General features: G+C 32.4%; 1 protein-coding gene across 1 annotated transcript; it reads right to left on the bottom strand.

Annotated features, from left to right (window-relative positions):
- Positions 1-250: 250 nt before the first annotated feature.
- Positions 251-6,205, bottom strand: LOC112513684 (psbP domain-containing protein 6, chloroplastic). Its single transcript, XM_025120021.1, has 3 exons — positions 5,834-6,205; positions 4,144-4,460; positions 251-605 (listed from the first exon to the last, which is right to left on the bottom strand). The coding sequence occupies exons 1-3, from the start codon at positions 6,129-6,131 to the stop codon at positions 435-437; spliced, it is 786 nt and encodes a 261-aa protein (XP_024975789.1). The 5' UTR covers positions 6,132-6,205; the 3' UTR covers positions 251-434.
- Positions 6,206-22,021: the final 15,816 nt, after the last annotated feature.

A 22,021-nucleotide genomic window follows, 5' to 3' on the forward strand; every position in this document is an offset into this window, starting at 1 on the left:
TAGCCTCTATTGGAGGGGGCGTGCTAGACTAATCCCTCAAGGACTCTTTTTCTAATGGGATTCCACATATTCTCACCGTATTTGACCCCTACATAACTTGCCCTCTACCTTAATGTTATTCTGGGTTCTCATTTTGGTTATAATGGCTCGTAGACTTTAATATGGTCTTTCGAGATGACATCTACTATCTACTATGCTATCGGTAATCCTTAGATTTTCCAAGGAGCAGAGAGTAGAATCCTCGCGATCATTCACAAAATAGATTCAGACAACATAAGTTGCTGCCATATATTTAGCTCTATCATGAAAGCACAACAAAATATTGTTTTTACAAAAAAATATGGTTAAAGTATGTTTCGGTGAACCTTCATGCAACACATGTAAACAAAGAATTGAAGAGGGCATGGATATACTTACATGGAGAGAAGGATATATTACACATTGAAGGAATCTACTATAGCTTTCAAAGTCTTTTGGGATGACGGCCACTGTTTATCACTGGCACTTGCCACAAATAAGATCACGGTGTTTCCCTTTGCCGTAGCCTTTGCAATGTTGTGTGAACCAGTCAATGCAAAGGGAGTCTCCAGAAGATACCTATAGTACTGCAAATAGAACACAATATGAAGTTTATAAGAACGTGATGGTAGAAAGAATTTCCCGCACTTCTTAGAAGAAAAGAATAAAAACAATAGGTCAAAACTATCCTTCGTCAAACATCCTTCAGTTTTTCATGAGTTTCTGCTATGCTTCTAGAGTCTAAGGTTTATGCATACATAAAGTATTTGCCAGGCACAGACCATAGTGAATTCAGGCTCTTTCGTTCTTATTTTAGATGGGCCGACATTGATCGTTAGTTTTTACTGTAGAGGGGAGAAAACTAAAGATTTCTTTAGTATGAATGCATCAATCAGTTTAGCACCTAACCAATACTATAATGGTTTGTACACCAAGTCTTGATGATGCGCAGTAATGACACTCCTTTTGCAAACTGTTTACTAATTGTTGACCGCCTCGTACTGGGTAAGAGACGCTTATCCAGTAAGAGGTGAGGTTGTTTACCATACATTCTGACTGACCGATGCTCACTCGGTAAGGAAGGAAAGACTCTTGATAAGCGCTCACCCAGACCAAACCTCTTGACCCAAACTGCATTTTTACATGCTTAATGTTTACCCAATTTGTGTTGCTGAACAGGCTCTTAGAAAATGACTTGAATGTTATGGTCAATTATGCTATGAAATTCCATGACAGGATGTAACGTAGATGATGTTTGCAAAAGTTACGTGCAATGCCTACTTTTAAAATGTTCTTTTTTTTTTCCCAATTTCACCTGTTACATTTACAATCTTGCAATAATATCATAAAGTCCCACCAGATAATCCACTTTAAGAAGGCTAATTATTCCCTTGCTCATACTCATACCTACAATATAATGAGGTTTCAGATGCAAGACACAGTTGGACACTTGATCTATATAATAAAAGAAATGTCGATTAAAATGTGATTTGAGTGATTCTCAAATCACTTTAGGAAAGCTACTGCTCACATTAACTTTGCAATGAATTTAAATCAAATAGATCTTCCAAGATAACAAGAAGCATTGTATCCAACCCGGTTGGAGTAGGCTAAAAGTGAACCAAAAGAAAATATAAAATGGGAGAACCCAAAAGCAAATATAAAGAGGTGAAGCCCTGCAAGGTTCCAGAACATGAATGGTGTCCTTCCCCACACTGCTATCCAAGGTCAACTCCTTGGGTATGCTCTACTCATGCAATCTCTCTTCACTGCCTCTCTTACTGACCTCCTTTTACGAGTCTCCTCTTTCAACCAGTGTTCTCAATGGTCTACATTGGAGATGACCAAAACCAAACCACCTCAAAAGCAGTGGCCTCAGGCCTGAGCATATCCTTAAATGATGATGTCCGAGACTTGTATATATACACTTAGTATCATATTACTATCATGCAATTGTAATATTATCTCAAGCGATACAAAATAGGAGGTACAGGATTACGCAACAACTTTATATCAAGTAGATTCCGAATCAGTAAGCTTCCTCATTGTAAGAAGAAGGTGGCTTTCTTGCTTTAAAAAAAATGATCTAGAATAGAATGTCCGCACCGAGTTGTCCTAGCAGTGATGAGGTGGGAATCCATAAGTGAGGTCTCGGGTTCAAATTAGGCACCATCCACCTACCTCAGGGACACCGTCATTTCCTCCCCATGATGACCGTGGGCGAGTGAGGTACGAGCACTCCAGAGGGTGGCATATACCCTTTTTTCAATCTAGAATAGTTAAAAGCCAATGGAATTCAAAGTACCCGATAATACTTCGAGCATTCTCTTGTGCATTTTTGTTGTGTAGATCAAGATACGGGCAGATTTAACATACTTGGATTTTGTGCATTGTTAGAATTGTTCCTTTTTCGCCAACTTTGTTGGGAACTAAGGCTTAATTAAGAAGCACCACATGACCATTTCTTTTTATTATTACTGTAGTACTTTATGAGAGTATTAAGTGGTATTTAAGGTGGTTCAAACTGGAATTGGTTATTGTTGCCAAAGTTGGAAATCAGCATAAACCCCTCCCAGGGGGAACTCATCAAACCATAACTTAACCCCCACATCGTATTGTCATAGAAATTCAAAATAACTCAGAGAAGAGGAACATAAAAAAGCAGTGACTGAAAGGAAAGAGCAATTTTAAGCTGATGATGCAATATGACCAAACAACTACAGAATCTGATTAAATCCAAAGTGAACATGTTAAGATTTCACATTACTTTGACTGACTTTCAGTTTTTCCTTAAACAAATTTAAAAGCAGCTTTAGCTGATTAAGATTAAATAACATTCAAACAACCCAAATCAAACCTTTTACTTGGTAAAAGGATTTCTTCTATATTGAACTATTTTCAATGATTTATTGTGACCAACTTTGTGGTCACTTATTTTACTGAACTGCATATAGGCATCAATAACTTGATAATACAAGATATTGAAGCTTATTCCATAGCATATGTAGAAATCCATATAGCTATTTAAGATGGATAGAATATTCCTGTGGAGGAAGGATCATGAGAGAAGTTAATCAATTTGCCAAAAGTTCTAAGATCATATATGATTACACGTGATACACAGGCTTAATCATATATGATTAAACACCTCAAAGGAGACGCAGGTGAGTTGGTGAAGCTATGTGTTGTCAATGCAAAATGTTTTAATCGTATATAATTAAGTGTGCGTATCATGCTTGTAATCATATATGATACTAGAACTTCTCGCTTTCTCGCAAATTAACCAGCTTCTTGTTTGGAACAGAGTACTTGACCCTATTCCTATGATCTGTAAATAATTCTAAGTGAGGTTAATCACTAATATCCTAAAGAAAGCAAGATCTTTCAGGAAAAAAAAATAGAAAAATCCACTGTTGTTATTCCATTTTAGATAATTTTTTGCAGAAAATGTTTTGCTTTCAGAAGTGAGCTTCTGCGACGCGCCTTTAGCATGTCGTCTCTATAAACTGTTTGTGACGATAAATTGACTTTTAGCAACGACATTAAAACCCCTATTTCTTGTATATGGATCTACTGTATGAAATATCTCAAAGCATACCAAGAAATCGTCACTTGCTACAACCTAGCCATCTACAATACTCCAGCACAAGTTTTGTATGACCTTTAGTCGAATTCTAGATTTTAAAAGGCAAGTTGCACCAGTCTCTCTTTAGAAGTGAGTTTCTGCGAACTCACAGTATTCTACTTTATGACTTCATGCAAACTCACAGTATTCTACTTTATAAAGTGCAGAGGTAAGGCCCCTTAATCCTTTAGATTAAATCAAATCCAGATAGACATGGAATTATGCTATTGACAACCCAAATTTTATGTTCAGAAACCGATTTTAGTTCATAAGCAGTTATATCATGTGAAATCGGCATTCCTGTATTCAAATTCAGATCCGATTAGTCTGCCAAGTACAATGGCCTTCTTTAACTGAAAATCTGACAAGAAAAATAATGGAAAACACATTGGAAGACGGCGAGTAATAGTTTTACAAGATTGATTCCAACAAGTAAAGAAAGGAAAAAGAATTTGGGGAGAGAAAATAAATGATCAAAAGATGAGTTCATAAGTTGATACCGTTTGATCTCCTATCTTCTCAATTGATGTTTCAAGTAGTTCATCTGAGTCATAAGTATTTCCAGTAACAAAAGAGCCAAGAGAAGCGATAACCTTCTCCGGGCTCCCAATATCTTCAATTGTTGCATTAGGTTTGTTGGTCAAGCGTATCAAAGGAGAAGCCACTACTTGAACTTTGCCCTGCTTTTCATCTTCAAATTTCACCTCTATCCAAGGCTCTGCACATTTGGGTTGGCAGTAATTCCCAGACAGTATATTAGCAATACGCAATTGCTTCCAAGTTGGTGGAAGGACGAATCGGTATGGCTGCACATTTCCTGCAGGCAACTAAAATCAAAATTTTACTATAATAACAAACGTAGGAACTAGAAGAAAGAAAATAAGATTCTACTTTAAAGAAGTTATTGAAGTCACAAGAGAAGTTGAGCTTGAGTTAGCGACAATGTAAGTTATATATTCTATTCGAGAAATGTTTTTTCTTTTCTGCAGCCTTGAAATATTAACAAAAAAAAAGGACACAGAATAACCACGCTGATATCACATGACTTATGGTTGGACCTATTGCAAGGATACCATGGCATGATACTTTGAGAACAGGAGCAAAAATATGAATAATTTGGGGATACAAGATGCAATATAGTGTATAGTACGCTGTGCATAGTATATATGTATATATCTGAATAGCATATTAGTCTAAAATTCATCAAATACACAAACAAGTGATTATCATTGTTGATGCATAGGAAACTACAAGTGCATAACAAAATCAATCTAACACATGAACATCCTCATCATCATGCACACCATTTTCATTTATGTGACATCTAAGGAAAAAAAGAACTGTTTCCATACCAAACCCATCAATGAGATAAATCTACAACCTCAATGTCTAATTCACCAACCATAAGGTCATCACCTTACATCCTTTCTCTCTCATAAGAGTGGCGACAAGTATACTTTATTTCAGTTTTTACCCTAATTCCTAAATTTAGGCTTTGTGAATTATAATAAATATGTATTTCTTATGTTCTTCTTTCATAAAAGCCAAGAATGTCCCATCCCATGATCCCGTATTTGGGATAGGGTCAAAGGAGCACAGACCTTGTAATGTAGTTGCAAAAACCTTATATCTATATTATTCGCATTGTCATCCAAGGTTAATAGCTACCACCAACTCTCTCATATGACCATCAGAAGTGTTAAATACCAGATGTCTAGATATAATTGAAGTGTAAGAGTACGGAAAAGAATTGATGCTCATGAAGACAATATTAAATTGATAGCTCAAGTAAATTGCCAGTTCTTTGAGACTCCTGATCATCAATAGCATATGCAAAACATAATAAAACTAATATAATTAAAGAGGACATGAATCCCAACAACATAATATGCATTCAATAGAATTAGATCCAAATGACACCTCTTTTGATAACATAGCAACAATCATCCAAAATCACACCAATCTGTCATAAGTGAACAGTATTATTTTTATCATAAATTCCAGTCCCAAAAATTGCCAGTATTTCGACTTTTGAGTGTCAAATTAGATATTTTCTAGATCAAAATCGATGATAATATATAACTGCTACATAGAAATCATCAGAATATGGATATATTGAAGATTGACGAAACATAGATTCAGATTTGAGTTTGACAAGGTCAAAATTACAAACAAAAACTGAAAATTTACCTGCACGAAGAGCTGGAGTATCCTTAGAAGAGGCTTGAAACATCACGAAATTAGGATCAGAATTGGATTGCGGTAGATAGGAACCAACCTCAATTTCTTTGGCCTCAGAAGGTGAAGGTGAATGCAATGGGATTATGGTAGTAAATGGTACTAACGACAGAGTCAATCCTTTGAGGAAGTGTCTTCTGGCGGGTGATTGCTGCAAAAATGGAGAATCTGTGAATGTAGGTTTGTTGGAAGAAGCTGGTTTTGAAGAAGAGAAAAGGAAGGATAGTGATGAAACAGAAGCGGAAGCCATGGTTGAAACGAAGAGAAAGAAAGAAGGAAGGTCTCCCGCTTTAATCCGGTTTTGGATGAGGTTTTGTATTGGTCGCTCTCTGGACCGCCACCTGTCCTTATTCCATTTCTAATATATTTACGAGTAAATTTCGTTTTTGGTCCTTGTACTTTACTGATGTTTTTAGTTTTGGTTCCTAAAGTTTAATTTAATACGGATTGCAATTTGTTAGGTTTTATGCCCTTTGACTAACACTTGTGGATGATCCGTGATCGGCTAGATGGCCGGTTAAGATCTGGGTTATCATACATCGTCGAAATATGGGTGGCATTGTAGTACATCATCGAGATCTAAGTTATATTTCTGATGCTCTTGGAATGGAGTGGTGGGTGGTGGAATGGATTATAGAGTCAGCCGGAAGTAGTGATGGCCAAACCGGCTTGGCCCGGGACCATCTTGGCCCGAGACCGGCAAAGACCGGTTATAGGACCAAAAACTGGGACCAGTTCATGATTTGGAGGGTTTTGCAGGACCGGGACCGGTTATGGACCGGCCTGGTCTGGTCCAAAATTTCAAAAAAAATCTAGTCGTTATGTTGCCCTTTTTTCGATTTTTTGTCTTCTAAACACTATAAATTCGACTTATTTTATGATTGAAAATTTGATAAAATAAAAAAATTATATTTTTTTCATTTTATAGACATCATTACCCACAAAATTCTATTGGAAATCTTGATTTGATCGTCGTTGAAGGATTGTACGATATTTTAGACAAAATGAGACAACACTTTTATCCGGCATTTATTATCCAACAAACCCTTTAATTTTAAATCAATTATATATCATCACGATTGAGGAAGGTTGATGAGTTCAATAAAAAAGAAATTGTTAAAATATTTTATGAGCATCTCATTTGTTTTTCTTTGTTGCGGAGTTAAACTTGTATTTAAATATTATCGGTGTTGGTGTTTTAATTACACAATATGTGTGACATTTGGTTTAGATACGGCTACGGATAATTCCTTTTCAATGGAATAAAAACGGTGTTTAATCCTAATTTTCAAGATTTAGTTGATCATTATAAACATTTTTATGAAGGAGAAAACCAACAACAAAGCTATAAGAGAATGGGTTTTTGATTTTCTTTTAGATTTGGATTGGTTTCTTGGGTTTTGGAGATATGGGTATATCATTTTTGAGTATAGGGGAGGTTTGCTATATTTGAATAACCAATCCTCTTTTATGCCTATTCTTGTGATCTGGTATGGAGAGTTGGTGATTATATGGCTTACTTTACCTTGGTTTTCCAATTTGATCTTTTATCTCTTGATATGGAAATGGTTCTTTTATGTTACTGGCTCCTGCCCTGCTCTAGGCCAAGTACCTGCTGTGTTTGGTCTATTGTTCTCACGCATGAGGGCTTTCCTCTTATATCTAACAGTGGTGATAGTTTTGCTAATCCTTTATTCTTTGGCTGGGCTTTGGGCCATTACTTTCTTGTGATGGATTATTCCCTGCTGAGTGAAAAGTATGGTGAGAATTATGCTAGAGTTGGAACCAACAAAGCTTTTGAGTTCCTTTGGTGGGTTCCTTATGCTGATACAAGGGGGTGCAGGGTAGAGGAGGTAGGAAAATACTTGAACTTGTTTGGGAGGTCATTTTGGAGGTTTGGTTGGTCCAATGGGATCTCATTTTTTGCTGTGCAGGGGCTGTTTGGTGCACATGGGCTGTTTTGGGAGTCTGGTTGATCTTATGGATCAACTTATTCATGGTGTACAGGAATGATAGTGTGAATCTGTGCACTTCAGGGTTGGAAGGGGTGGGTAGTTTCAGGTCTCTTGGTGTCACCCATTCCAAAAGAAAATGGTTCTTTGATTTTCTTTTCTTGGGTATTGGAGTTATGGGGGTTCCAAGCTTCTGGATTTCTGGCCAATGGTCTGTGTCACATCTTCCATTCAAGGTTTTTGTTTTTAGGGACTATTTGCTATCCGGTCATATGTGGCATGATGTGCAATTCCTCCTATCGTCATTTTGGTTCAGTTCTGGAAGCAAAAGCAAAATTTTGACAGTTGGCTACTGCTCTACAGCTGTGTGGACTAGAACTGGAATTTTTAACATATGTTAGTGTTTGGATTTTTGTGCTGAGGAAAGCTTAAGGGTTAAGGTGTGGCATGGGAGTTCACTTGTATATTGGAGAAGGGAGGAGTAGAGTCAAAGGCTATGGTCCCTGCAAAGAAAACAATTTTGATATGATCCTGGAGCCTAGATTACTATGTGATCAATTGGCATCATCAAGACAACTTCATACTGCAATCAAATGGAAGTATAAAATTTGGCAAGCTGGGTCCTGCCAAAAAAAAAAGCTTCTGTATTGAAAGGGTTTGTTTACATCAATACATATCGAGAAATGATGAAGTTTGGTCTTCCAATTTTTGGAATCCAAATATAATTGATAGATATTACTGGTGGAATCAATCTCTTCTGGTTTCAAGATCTCTGCTACAGAATAATGCTCCTTCAAGCAGTTGGTCATCAGTTGAGTCGTTTGAGATGTGAAGTTAGATGGAGTAGTCTGAGGCTTTATCACAAAAAGCGGGTGGCTTTATAGAGATTTGAATCTCTGTGTATGGCCGTGTAGTAACAGCAGCTGGGAGAGGACCCAATTTCAATCTTTGGCTGAGTTCTTAACCTCCCCTTCATACAGCAGGTCTTCATGTGATACAATCTGAGTTTGAAGCAATTGTATCATCCATCGAAAAGAAAAGATGCATCTTGGTTGTTTTCTTCAAGGATATGGCGGGATTTCCATTCAAACGAGTTGCGTTTGTACTTCAAGGGTTGGATTGGATCGAAACCCTAGACACAGCTGCGATTTTGATTGATCTTTTTGGGAGAGGGTATGGTGAAACTAAATAAAATCGATCTCTAACCATTGTTGGAAGCAGCGAAAGTCATCGATTCGATTCTATGTATGTTCTTCAAGCTGAATTGTTCTTCTCGATGGAGAAGACTTCTGTTAGTAATAGTATCGATTTGGATAAAGAGATTGTGAACTATTTGGGCCTTCAAGATCTCAAGTTGTTATTGCAAGGATTTTCAAGTTTGGGATGCTGGTGGGCTTCGTCAAGATGGGCCAAAATGCTGGTATAACTCCTTTAAATTTTTTGAATAGCTTGTCTATTTGGGCTTGTTGGCTTTTTTATGCTACGTTGGTTAGGATTAGGAGTATTAGGCCCTTACTTAGTGTTTTTCCTAGGAATGCACTATTTTTCCCTTCTTTTTGGGTATGCCCCTCGTAGTTGTATCTTTTTCGTTCTTTGAATAAAAATTTTCCGGGGTTCCATCCCCTTTACCCCAAAAAAAAAACCAACAACAAAATTCTTCAAGTCGTGGGTTTGCGAGTTTTAGTTATTCTTTCCGTGGTCATTGACAAAGTCGGAAACAGTTGATGACTAATTTAATGAACGAGGTTTTAAATGAATCAAATAAAAAAAGTCGATATTTGATAATGCTTTTGCTGTGAAGATTCAACTTTTTTTACATTCAGAACATTTTGTTGTCAAATTTCAAGAATAAAAATCGTATATCATATATCTTTTCATATAATTATAAAAAATAATTTGATTTCTTATTTTCTTTGAAGAGAGTGAGAAAAAAAAAAGGAAAAGGTCCAAGATAGTATTGACTTGACAAATTCTTTTAACAACAACTAATGGTAGGGATCAAAATAGACAAAAATACAAAGTGCAATAATAATTTGTATTAAATAAATTATAACCAAAAAATAAAAAAAAGCACAAAGACCAAAAATTAAATTTACTATAAATTTAATTTTTAAATCAACTTTACCTTTCTTCTTACTATAACTAACCATCTTTTTCAATTTTGACAAATTATTAACCTCCAAACTTATCTTTTGAAGAAGGTAATCAACCAATTTTATTTTCATTCTTCGAGGTTATTTGACAGTTGTTAAATGGTTTGCTACAGAATAATTAAGTGGTTAAAATGATTAATAGGTTCTCATGATATAGTACAAAATGAAATATAATTTTTCGATAACTGTTTACAATGGAATTAGGGAACTGAATGGTTAAGGAAGGCCCAATATACAAAGTCATTCAAATGGTTTTAGAACCATTAAGAAATAGATTTTTTTTTCGTCAAACATGATTCACCTCTTAACGATTCAGAGATTCTCTCTTAATGGAACTATTAAGAGATAAACAAACAACCTCTAATTTTCCTGAAATACGAATATGATCTTTGAGTCCTTTAAATGAGAAGTATTTGGTCATTAATGTCGACTTTGTACCGTTCTCAAACCTTCATTTTTGGTATGGTTTACTAAAACAGGGTTAAATTGTTCAAACTATAATACGAGACTAGGAACACCCTTCTGAATAAGAGAGAATAATATGTATAGAATGATTATATGAGAGAAAAATATCATTTAGCTAAAGTTAATAATTGTTCGAAACAAAACACAATTTTCAAAATAAAACCAATATCTTACATCCGGTTTATACTTACAAAAAACATAAAAAGTCAGATTATGTTGAACCAAGCTCCAACTTCATAGGAATAAGTCTAGTACACATCTTATACCCAAGTCAGCCTGAGGAGTCAGTAATATGTCAGAAGTTTGCATATTCATTCATAATACTCGTAAATGTAGACTTGGAGTAGATTTACTGTTTGCATCAAAATTTGCACAATGTTTTATGAAATTGAGTGTTACTCATTGGAGATTCTAATCTGCTTCAACCCGAAAAATATATATTCTCCTGGTTTCATCTTTCAACATCCCTTTACGGCGTAAATGATTTTTCAATGCGCACATTGTGCCATTCACATTGAATACATTGACATAATGTCCTTCCATCTGAACTTAAGTGGCGTTTAACATCTAAAAAATCCAAATGATGTCTGATTGCATCGAATACATGACGAAACATAATGAGGCAGATGCTAATATTATTAGTTGAGTAATTTTGTCTTGTTTTTTGATCAATTTTATTCCTGATTACTTTGATGATAAACATGTAATATTTAAGTTCTAATCTATTGAAATTTATGTTATGAAAATTTAACACCTCTGTTGGCGAACCTTGCGGAATCAAAATAGGTGATAAAGTAGCTGGAAGACATGGAAATAAAGGTACATACAAGATATACAAATTAATAATAGACATACAGAAACACGTATAGGTTCAGGTAAATGCCGTAATTGAATTCAAAATATTTCAAAACAACTACAAGCAAGTTTGGAAGTGTGAAACCTTGACTCCGTCATCGAGTACGGGTGTTTTGGTTACTCTTTAATCATAATTAGTTATATTAATTAATTATATGTAGTTTGTTTTGTATGGAAATTGTTTCATAATTATTATTTTTTGTCCCATTAATATATGCTAAATGTTTTATGAGTGATGTTCAATTTTTAATTCAGATTAAGGATTCATTTGGTAAAATAGCTAATAAACTACTTGTTAGCTGAGTTAATTGATTAACTAATCACGTTTGATAAAAATCGGTTGATAAATTAATTACAAATGTAAAATAATCAAAAAGAAAAGTAAAAAAAATAGTCAATTTTAACATTTTATAATGGGTTTAAAATAAATAATTAATAATATAATATGTTAATTGATACTAATAAGATGATACAAAAAAATAATAATATAATATGTTAATCAATAAAATGTTAATATGATATATTATATGTATATATATATATATATATATATATATAAAATAAAGAGGAGTGGTTTGCCTCTCCACTTTGTGCCCATTGTGTGACTGTGCTAAAAAAGACGAGGAACACTTGTTCATAGGATGCTCGATATCTCGGCAATTGCTCAAGCACTTGTGCATATGGTGGAAAGTGGATATAGGGCAGGTGAATTCGATCGGTAATCTTCTCAACCATAGCTCGGAGGTGGCCGCGACTTCCAAGTGTAAAAAGGCGTTTATCGGAGTGGTGTACGGGTTCTTCTGGATTATTTGGAATCTGCGTAACCGCAAAATATTCCTCGCTCCCAATCAGAATTTGGCCAGCTTTCTCGTAGGCCAGCTGCAGACGTATTCATATTTCTGGTTTAAAAATAGGGCGTCGAAAGATGTTATTGCGAATAGTTGGATAGAGTGATGTATTTCTCTCATGTCTTGTTTTTAGCCCTGTTCTCTCTTTGCTAGCACCTCGTTAGTCTTTTTATGATATTTCACCTTTGATTGTTGGTCAAAAAATATATATATATATATATATGTATATATATATATATACATATATATATATTATTTGTCACTATACGTATTATTAAATATTATTAAGCCACTGCCAAACAATCCTGGATAGTTGATCGAATAAGTTGTGAGTCTCATTAAACTCATTAAGCTGCCAACAAATAAACCTTTACCCAATAAGTGCTCACCGGATAAAAAGACGCTTACCGCAATCCATTTTGATGGTCGAGAATTTACCTATAATTTACCAGTGACGACTATCGGTTGAATATGACATGGACCAAGAATCTTACTCGGTAAGAGCTAAAGCAAAGATTAAGAGTTTTACCCGGTAAGTGAGGACAACAACTCTTACCATAGTTAACGCTACCAGGTAAATTGTTGCGTACGATACTATTTGGTGGACTAAAATCTTACCCAATAAGTAAGTGATAATATTAAATTTTACCGATAAACACTTATCTAGATAAACATTTGATAAACAACCACTTAATAAACATTACTTTGCATTTCACATCTAATGACATGCCTCTTATATTTTAAGAAATGTAACATACTTTCTAAAATCATCCCTTAGTGTAATAACCATACATGAAATTTAAAAAATCTTTCACATTAATTGATAATTTTAAATAATTATTACACATAATATCAATAAAAAAATAAAGTTTTTCATATGAATTTTTTTTAATATAATACTTCTTAAAAAAATTAATAATTAAATATTTTATTAAAACTATTTATTAAAATTTTATTATTTATAACAACAAAAAAAATATAACTTTAATGGTTTACTTGCTTTCGTTTTTACTTAATTATTGAGTAATTGTTAAAAATGGATGAACCAAATAAGCTACTATATGTAACATTAAATCATTTATAGTTAATTTTATACACCTCTAGAATTCACGGTGTTATCAGTTTTACTTAAAATACTTTGGGGGTTAGTAATTTGTAATAGAGGTTGACAAAAATTGCTCGTTAGTATACGAAGGTCATGTCCTCGTGCATTTGTGGCAAACTGGCAATCATTCAGCATGCAACAATCAGAAAAATATATTACAATTTTTAATACATCTGATTGAGAAATATCCTGACTTCTGAGCATAAAGATATTTTGAGTTTTCTTCGATCTCAAAGATTCGGAGCTACATGGGTAGCCCGGCATAGGGGCAATACATGTCTCATGCCATCGCTTTGTGGTCTTATCATAGTGGAAAAAAGTTCTACGTTCCTATAGGGTGCGTATTATTTCGTTGTATGCCGTTATAGTATTTAAAATTAAACTGATGAGCAAAGTTTCTATTGGTTTAGTTTGTCTTGGCATGCAAAAAGAAGGGGCTAACCAATAGCGGTGACTCCGGGTTATCTGCAAAACAGGTGGTCGTTCTGGGATTAGTCGACTCGCATAACAAGTTTGATAACAGGGTCACTTATTTTAGAGTAAAAAAAGCAACTACCCGGTTGCCGAATGCTAACAGGGTCACTTATTTTAGAGAGTAAGCATGATAAGTACCGAAAATCTTACTTAATAAGCAGCATGATAACGATCGTTTATCCAGTTAACGTTTATCGAATAAAATTGTTGACTACGAAATCATTTTGATAAAGTAAATAAATAAGTTTGATAAATGACATTAAGCGTTTACCAGTAAAATTCAACATTGTCACTTATTTACCGGGTAAGATTTTAGTCAACGAAAACGGCATCACATGCATACAATTTACCTGGTAAGTGCTAACCGTGGTAAGACTCGTCGTCCTCACTTACCGGGTTAGACTCTCGATCATCGTCTCGCTCTTATCAGATAAGATTCTTGGTCATTATCATATTCATCTCGTAAAATAATATAACTTGATGAACGCTTACCCAAATAAACATTTGATAAACAACACCTAAATGAGGTTGGTATGATTCAAAGATTAGCAAGGGAATTCCAAATCGAAAACAATGGAAAAATAAGTGGTACTGAGTGAAGAGCAATTGACTAACTGAGTGACACCTGTCTCCTGATTCACAGCCGACATACATATCCCTGCATGCGCACCATTCACTTTTCCACCTCCTTTATCTTAATCCTTCCCAAACATCTTTTGATCTGAATGATTAAGAGATAAAAAAGCAAAATTATTGAATGATAAGTTATATACATATTTTCGTACTTTCCGGCTATAGATTCAAGATAATCTATAAAAGTCTGTAAAGTTGTTCGATGTGTTTTTTAGTTGATGTTTTTTGTTTCTAAAGATTTTTTTAATTATTTGATTGATTTGCTTATGTTTTTTGTTGTTGATTTTGATGAATTTTTCCCTTTTTTTTATTGATTTTCTAGAGAATTTTTCGGTTTTTTCGTTGATATATGTTGTATTTTTTGATATACTAAAGCACTCTTCAAAGTTTAGAGTATACACCTTTCATGCCTCAATAATAAAATTCTACTTGTGAAAATCAATTGAACGAAAGCACGACAACCCGTTCAGGTCCCGTGGGTGCGCCCCTGGTACTTCTACCTTAAACAATAAGTGTTTGATAGGTGTTTAAATAATAAACACGAAACAATCTGACAATTAAATAAATAATATTGTTGTTATAAAGATAATAATATTTTAGAGCATTTTCAACTAATTTCCTGCGTCAATCTTTTAATTGTTGTAGAAAGTCAAAACCAAAAATCAACCGTTCACTCATTCCTACAACTCGCTTCATACCCTGGATAATCTATACTATATTATAAAGCATTTGATAAAAACTCTTAAAAACCATTTTTTATGCATGAAGTATTGTTTATTGATACATATTACTTGAAATTCAAGATTACAAGTGATTTTGCATAAGTACAACTTATTAAAGCTTCATTTTTAAATTCGTGTAATCAACTGCAGATAAATATAATCAAATACAGGATAAACATCTATTTTAAATATAGAAAATCTAAAATGTAATTGAGATAATCATTGAGTTTTTAACCGAATATTTAATTATTATCATTAATAAAAATTATATTATTAAAACAAAAATAAATTACTTTCTTATTATACCTAAATTAAATTATAATAAAAAAATTGAATTAAAGAAGTTCCACCAAAAAAACAAGAACTATTAAATAGTTAGTTTAATATTAATATCGATTTTATTTGTTTTAAATTTTTTATGTTATCTTCAAATTTATATTCCATTCAAAAATAGAAATATTATCGCTTTCTTAAAACCACATAAAATCGTATTATATCGATATAGACAAATAATAAAAAACTAAACATTAAAATGAAGATTTATCTCACTGTATTACGCGAGTATCCTTCTAATTCTTTTAAATATATCTAAATTATTTTATTATTATTTGTTTTTATTAACAATAGAAAAATGTATATTACATCTAGAGTAAATTACATTTTTTGTCCTCATGGTTTATATATTACAACGTATCAAGTCCCTTTTCTTTGAAATGATTATGGATTGCAGCCTTGTGGTTTGTAACTTATATATAACGTATTAGGTCCTTGTCACTAACTTCGTCTAAAATTTTCTGTTAACCCTAGTTAAATAAGCGGGTATTTTAGTGATTTTACTTCTTTTTCCACTGTTTCCTTCTTATGGTTTGCAATTTATTACGATTTTCGTTATTAACTCCAACATTAAAGTATCATGGACTAAAATAACAATGAATTGTAAACCATACGCTACAACAAAATCGGGTTTATAGGACACTCCCAGTTTCTAAGCATCCTAATAGTCCTCTTTATAGAACTTAGTTTATAGGACCAAAAAATAAAGTGTACTATCTAAAGGCGTTGTAATAAGTTTATATGACGTTTTTTGACGTCGTAATAAATTTTTTAGAACACTTTTAATATAAAGTTTCCCTTAACAACTTTATAGGACACTCTCAGTTTCTAAGCATCCTAATAGACCTCTTTATAGGACTTAGTTTATAGGACCAAAAAAATAAAGTGTCTTATTTAAAGGCGTTGTAATAATTTTATATGACGTTTTTTGACGTCGTAATAAGTTTTTTAGGACACTTTTAATATAAAGCTTCCCATTAACAATTTTATATGACATTATTTGAAAAACTGTCATATAAAAACAAGTGTCCTATAAAAAATTGAGTTTACAGGACACTTTCTCAGAATTGTCCTATAAAATTGCTAATGCGACACTTTGTATTAAAAATATCTTAAAAAACTTGTTAAGACGTCCAAAAGCGTCATATAAACTTATTACAACACTTTTAGATATGATGTTTTATATTTTGATCCTATAAATTAAGTCATATAAAGCAGTCTATTGAGACGCTTAGAGATTGGGGACGTCCTATAAACCCAATTTTGTTGTAGTGATAGGGACTAAAACAACAGTACATTTTTTATTATGAGGATGAAAACAATAACGAATTATAAATAATAAGGATGAAAATCATAATCTCAAAATCAAAGGGATGAAAATAGAAATTTTCAACAAACCATAAAAATAAAAAACGTAATTTACTCGTTAAAGTAAGGGGCCGTTTACTAAACACTTAGTAAAATTTAACATTATTATTTACTTGGCGGATAAGATTTTAGTCCACCAAAACGACATCGTATTCAACAATTTACCCGGTAAACGCTTACCGTGATAAGAGTTATCGCCCTCACTTACCAGGTAAGACTTTTGGTCCTTGTCTCGCTCTTACTGGGTAAGATTCTTGGTCCTTACCATATTCATCCGGTGAGGTAATGTTACTTGGTAAGCGCTTACCCAGATAAGCGTTTGGTAAACGGCCCCCTAAGTAAAATATTATATAGTTACGTCCCTAATTTGTAGGCAAATAACTACTACATTAATTTAATTGTATCGAATATAATGGAAAATGTTCTTACTATATCAGTACTGAAAACTTGTAAGAACTTAAAACCATAGACGTTTCCTCAGACGTTCGGAGGAGGAAGAGGAGGCGCAAGAGTAATTAGTTTATAAAACTAACTGTGTCTTATCTAAATGCATTATCATATATTAAAACAAAAGTCGTACATATTAGAATACAATAAGTTGTTAGAAGAAAACTGTAAACAATAAATAAAGTTCTGCACATAAATTGTTTTATTAACACTTTATAAAACAATTTCTTTTTTACAAAAAAAAATCATATTAAGAGGTCATAAAACCAAATTTTATCATACGTAATAATTAGTAAACTTATAAATCAATTTTCATGTGTTTATATATGAGAATACAATTTTTATACAATGTCGTTTCATATATAAAATTTAGAACTGTTTTAATTCACACATGAACATTTCACATATATATGAAACAACACTGTAGAAGCACTATATATTTATACATGTTGTTTAATATGTAAAACTGATTTATTGAGGTTTAAGTATGTGTATTTATTCCCTAATCACATGAAAAAGGTGCATATATATATATATATATATATATATATATATATAATATTTTGTCTTTGTGCAAATTTACGTAAGCAAGTAAGTCATCTATTTCATACGTACTTTTGGGTGGATATATCAACTTTCAAAAGCAACCGGAATCTGAGCAAATCAACACTAGTCCTTTTCTTATAAAACAGATTTTTTGGTCCATTTAAATAAATGTAATGATAAACTTGAATCCTGTTTGTTTTTACTCTGTAAACAACGTCGTCGAAAAGTTTAAACAAGGATTGTATTGCACAAATGAGTGTTACATTTTCATCTAATTTGACACAGAAGATCGAAAACCATTAATAAAGAGCCGACCATTATCCCCTTTCCCGAATTTGTATGTGGCATAAGATAGCAGACTTATAATATACATGCATACATACATACATACATATATGTATGTATATATATGCAGTGGAAAATCCAGGATTTTTGTCTAGTGAGGGCATCTTTACGATAGATTAAAGGCCCACAAAGTTGTCAGGTGTGTTTTTAGCCTAATTTCATCATTTCAAAATATTTTTAAAGTTTTTATTTTTTGTTGATATCAAGAGATTTTTAAGTTTTTTGTTGATTTCGAGGGATTTCTTCTGTTTTTATTGTTGATTTTAAGATATTATTTTGGTTTTTTGGTTGATTTCAAAGTATTTTTTTTGTTGGTGGGAGCATAGGCCAGAAATTACTAGAGGGAGGGAGGATCGGTAGAAAGTTAAAAAAAATTATTTATAACCTAAGTAATTAAAAATTATTTTTTTTAATGAGGCCCACCCCCACCATTTTTATGTTACATTCGTCCAGGTATATATGTGTCTATATAATATACACATATATGTAAGTGTTGGTCATGGGACATAAATCACCACAGAATATGTTTCTAGAGGGGTTTAATCCTATATTTTTTTTTATTAAAAGCAATATAAATTCGTTGTGGAAATTAAGAAGGTAAAATCCATGATCCTAAATAATCTGATTGTTGACAAATTTATTAACAGCTGAAGAAGTAAGAAAGAAAGATACTCTTTCAGATTTGAAGGACGAAATAGTTTCTTCACATAGCGACGCCGATTTTGCCTAAGAAACTACCACTTATAAGTTCTTTCAAGATAGTTGAGTTCCAACATGTGACAAGGATGACCTTTTTATAGTCATCATTGCATTAAATATTGTTTGTCAACTTTAACGTGTGTCTTTATTTGATTTGTTGATCCATGCATGTTTGTACTCTTTATTTTAGTTTTTGAATTTGATGTAGATATTTCGTAATCCTACCATAATTTTGCATGCAGAGTGAACAATAAAGAAAGTATGATATTATTAAATTAGTATTTTAGTACTTACTTTGACTGACAGACTAAGCATGTTCCCATATCGAATGAGTGTTGGTAGAGTTGGTGAGTTAGTCAAGTTTGCACTCCAAAATCCAACTTGTTTGTAGTAGTATTTATCAGACTACTATTTGACTTTATCGTGTATTAATCTTCTTTCGGCTAGATGACAAACCAATCCTCTTTGGTAATGATCTTGACTTCATTTCAATTAGTCTTAGATATTGTTGAAGGCTTTTTGTTCTTGGATTAATACAAATAGTTACAAGACTTTTACAAAGAAAAATCTTATATTTTATATTTCAAAATATAAGTTATAGACCGGATTTCAGCTATAGATTAATTACAAAGTAGGAATATCGGATTCTAAAATAACTTGCAATAACATGTGGGTTCTTGAAGATCAAGATGAAGTGACCATGAAGATAGATCAACTGGATTCTTCTATTTGGATGGAGAATAATCAAATCTAAGATTTGATCTCACATATCATTTAAGCCATGGATCCGATGGTGAATAAGATCCGAAGCTTTGTTATAAGGTTCAGATGTTATCCACTTGTACATATGTCATGTTCGATTAATGTTTGTATATCGGATATGAGCAATGAGCATTACAAGGCAAGTAATAAGAAATTATATCTAAAGTGTTGAACCGGATGTTGGCTGTATTATTTACGAATTTGATGGTAAGACTTGAGATATCATACAATCCAATTTGTATAAGACACGTGAGACCCACTTTGGAGCTCTTGGATGAGTTGTTTTTTAATTCAACGAATCTTTCCGACAAAAACCAGACACTTAATTTGCAACAAAAAACACCAAAAGTATACAAAAAAGAAAGAAAAACGGTAAATATACAAAAAGAAAAAACATAACCTTCACAATGTATCTCATAATCTCATGAACAATTATCGGGTCATATGATCTAAATCCTATTTAGGACGATAATCAAATGAGAATCACAAAAAGTTATAAAACAATTGAAACTGCTATCAAAATATTTTTTATATGACGTTTTTCATTAAATGTTATAATTTAAGTTATTATTTCACATATGTTTGTGTTCACATTATGAAACAAGAAAAAATCATGTTAAAAGTTTCACATTCTAAAACAAACGCAAGTGAAAATAATATTTTATGAAACAAATCCTTAAAATCCTAACATTAAATAACAGAAAAGAAAATAAATTAAAATAGTCATTTTTCACGGTGAGTTTCCCCTCTTAGCATTTCTCCCCCAGAATTTCGAAAATAGCCATAGGTCCGAAATTGGCAAGTCCGTAATTTACGGAAGGTCAAAATGTAAAAATAAATGAAGTTTCTGAACCAAATCCGCAATTGCAGGGACCAAATATATAAATTAGTTAATAGGTCTGCAAAAATATGTCTGCAATTGCCGATGTGCTTTTCCAAATTTTCGTATTTGGTCTTTGTTGTTGCAGACCTAGTTCAAAAACTTCATCTTTTTCTTATATTTTGACTCCTTCGTAAATTACGGTCCTGCCAATAATGAACCTATGACTGTTTTCATAATTATATAAGAGAAATGACTAAGAGATAAAAATCATGCGATCAAAATAATTATTTTAATTATTTTCTTTAAAAATCATCTAAAACAATACGTTAAAATTAATTTTCACGAGTTTATAATTTTTTTTATCAGGCTTCACAGTAATTATTTTAATTATTTTCTTTAAAAATCATCTAAAACAATACGTTAAAATTAATTTTCACGAGTTTATAATTTTTTTTATGAGGCTTCACAGTAATTGACCATGCTATATATGTCTTTAAATAATTTTGGGAATAATGATTAGAAAGAAGTTGGGCAATATTCCAATCGTTACATGTCTTTATGAAACATACAATCGCCTTCATGTTGTCGTTATCGTCGTTATCATCAAGTCATCATGGTCCATGACACCATACAACTGAAATGACATAATTACCCTTAAAAAGTTGACAAAATTTCAAGTGACCCAAGTCACATGATAATGTGTAACCATTGCCTAAATTGATAAACATCTAGAACTAAACTTGAAAACTAAGGTTAGGTTTAGTAAATTAATTAATAAGTTAGTTAATAATTGATAATTTAGACGATTAATAAATCATGTTTGATAAAAATAAGTTAATGATCATGTAAATAACCAAAAAGAATATCTAAAAATGAGTTAATTACAATATTTTATAATTAAAATAAATCTCTAATAATATAATATGTTATTTTTTTATTAACCTGGATATCCAACCCGCTATGCGAGCCTACTAATCCCAGGACGACCATCTGCTTTGCAGATAGTCTGGAGTCACCGCATTTGAACCTCCGTGGCCACAAGAAGATTTTTATTTCTTCTTGGATTTGAATCTGGGACCTCCTGGTACCTTTGACCTTTGGAGCTAAGTTCAAACCAATCAACCATCACCCTTGTTAATTTATATAAACAAAGTAGTAAAGAAAGTTTGAATAATAGGATGAGAAAAGTCTAAAAAAACCCAATGGACTTTAGTGTTTGGAATAATTAAGTAATTGGACAATTTTTTGGAACAAATAAGTCATTAGACATTCAAAAACATGTTAAATAACTCATTGGACAATTTTTGGAACAAATAAGTCTTTGGATAATCCAAAATATGTTAAATAACTCATTGGAATTTTCTAAAACATGTTAGATACATTCTTATGACTTGTACAATTAGTTAAAGTGGTAAAATAGTGACAAAGTCCGAAAAAAACCCCAATTAACATTCATATTTTGAATGATTAAGTCCCTAAATATTTTTTGAACTAAAAAATATTTAGATCTATAAAATTAAACAAATATAACAAAAAAGTACTTACATTTACAAAAAAATAATTATATTTTAATTTTTTTATAAAATTTATTTTAATTAAAATTAAAATAT

This window comes from Cynara cardunculus (genome assembly GCF_001531365.2).
Source record: "Cynara cardunculus var. scolymus isolate 2C chromosome LG 5, CcrdV1, whole genome shotgun sequence".
In the NCBI taxonomy this organism is placed as follows: domain Eukaryota; kingdom Viridiplantae; phylum Streptophyta; class Magnoliopsida; order Asterales; family Asteraceae; genus Cynara; species Cynara cardunculus.

Excerpts from the sequence above, each read along its gene's own strand:
- LOC112513684 (XM_025120021.1), bottom strand. The coding sequence starts at position 6,131 with ATGGCTTCCGCTTCTGTTTCATCACTATCCTTCCTTTTCTCTTCTTCA. Across the intron at positions 4,461-5,833 it reads TACTCCAGCTCTTCGTGCAG|GAAATGTGCAGCCATACCGA; the intron begins GTAAATTTTCAG and ends AGTTGCCTGCAG. Across the intron at positions 606-4,143 it reads AGAAGATAGGAGATCAAACG|TACTATAGGTATCTTCTGGA; the intron begins GTATCAACTTAT and ends TTCTATTTGCAG.